General features: G+C 58.8%; 1 protein-coding gene across 1 annotated transcript in view; it reads left to right on the top strand.

Moving 5' to 3' along the window:
• Window positions 1–369: 369 nt before the first annotated feature.
• Window positions 370–604, top strand: part of CCDC107 (coiled-coil domain containing 107) — a 2,990-nt gene continuing 2,755 nt past the window's right edge. Inside the window, exon 1 of the mRNA XM_010846095.1 lies at window positions 370–593. Coding sequence (XP_010844397.1) covers window positions 429–593 — 165 coding nt within the window. The 5' untranslated portion in view covers window positions 370–428. The remainder of the gene's footprint in view (window positions 594–604) is intronic.

Raw genomic sequence — 604 nt, 5'->3', positions numbered from 1 at the left:
GGAACTAGTCCTCCGTATGTAGCCTAGGAAACAGGCCTTCAGCACGAACTTGCCTTTCACCGGGGCATTCAAGCCCTTTATAGCTCGAGGAGGACATTTATTTTATAGTTAGGGTGAGGAGATTGGTGGTGTGGCATATTAAAAACCACTTCCCTGTATAACCTTCTAAGAATGTAGTCTTCTGGAGGCATTCTGGCTAACAGAACACCTATATAGAGATAAGAAATGAACTAGTTTCACAAATGAACTAAGCTAAGCCCTCAGTCCTATGCAAATAAGGCCTGGCCCCGCCCACACGCTAGGTGGGCGTGACCTCCCTGGGAGGCCCGGGGTGGGAATAGCTGGGGCTGGGGGACGCGCCTGCGTGCGCGTGCACCGGTGCGTCCGACAACGCCGGCGTCTCCCGCGGTCTCCCGTGTTGGCCTGCTATGGCGAGCGTGGTGTCGCTTGCGGGTACGCTGGGGCTGCTACTTGTGTCTGCGCTGCCCGAGGTGCTCGGAGACCGCCGCAGCCCCGACCGCTGGGCACACCCAGGTACCAGCGAGGGCTGCTGGAGGGAGGCTGGGACTGCCCCCAGGCCCCAAGCCTCAGCTGTACTGACCCG

This window comes from Bison bison, unplaced genomic scaffold (genome assembly GCF_000754665.1).
Source record: "Bison bison bison isolate TAMUID 2011002044 unplaced genomic scaffold, Bison_UMD1.0 scf7180017864230, whole genome shotgun sequence".
In the NCBI taxonomy this organism is placed as follows: domain Eukaryota; kingdom Metazoa; phylum Chordata; class Mammalia; order Artiodactyla; family Bovidae; genus Bison; species Bison bison.
Note: the sequence above shows the minus strand (reverse complement) of the source record. Positions and strands in the feature narration are given on the sequence as shown.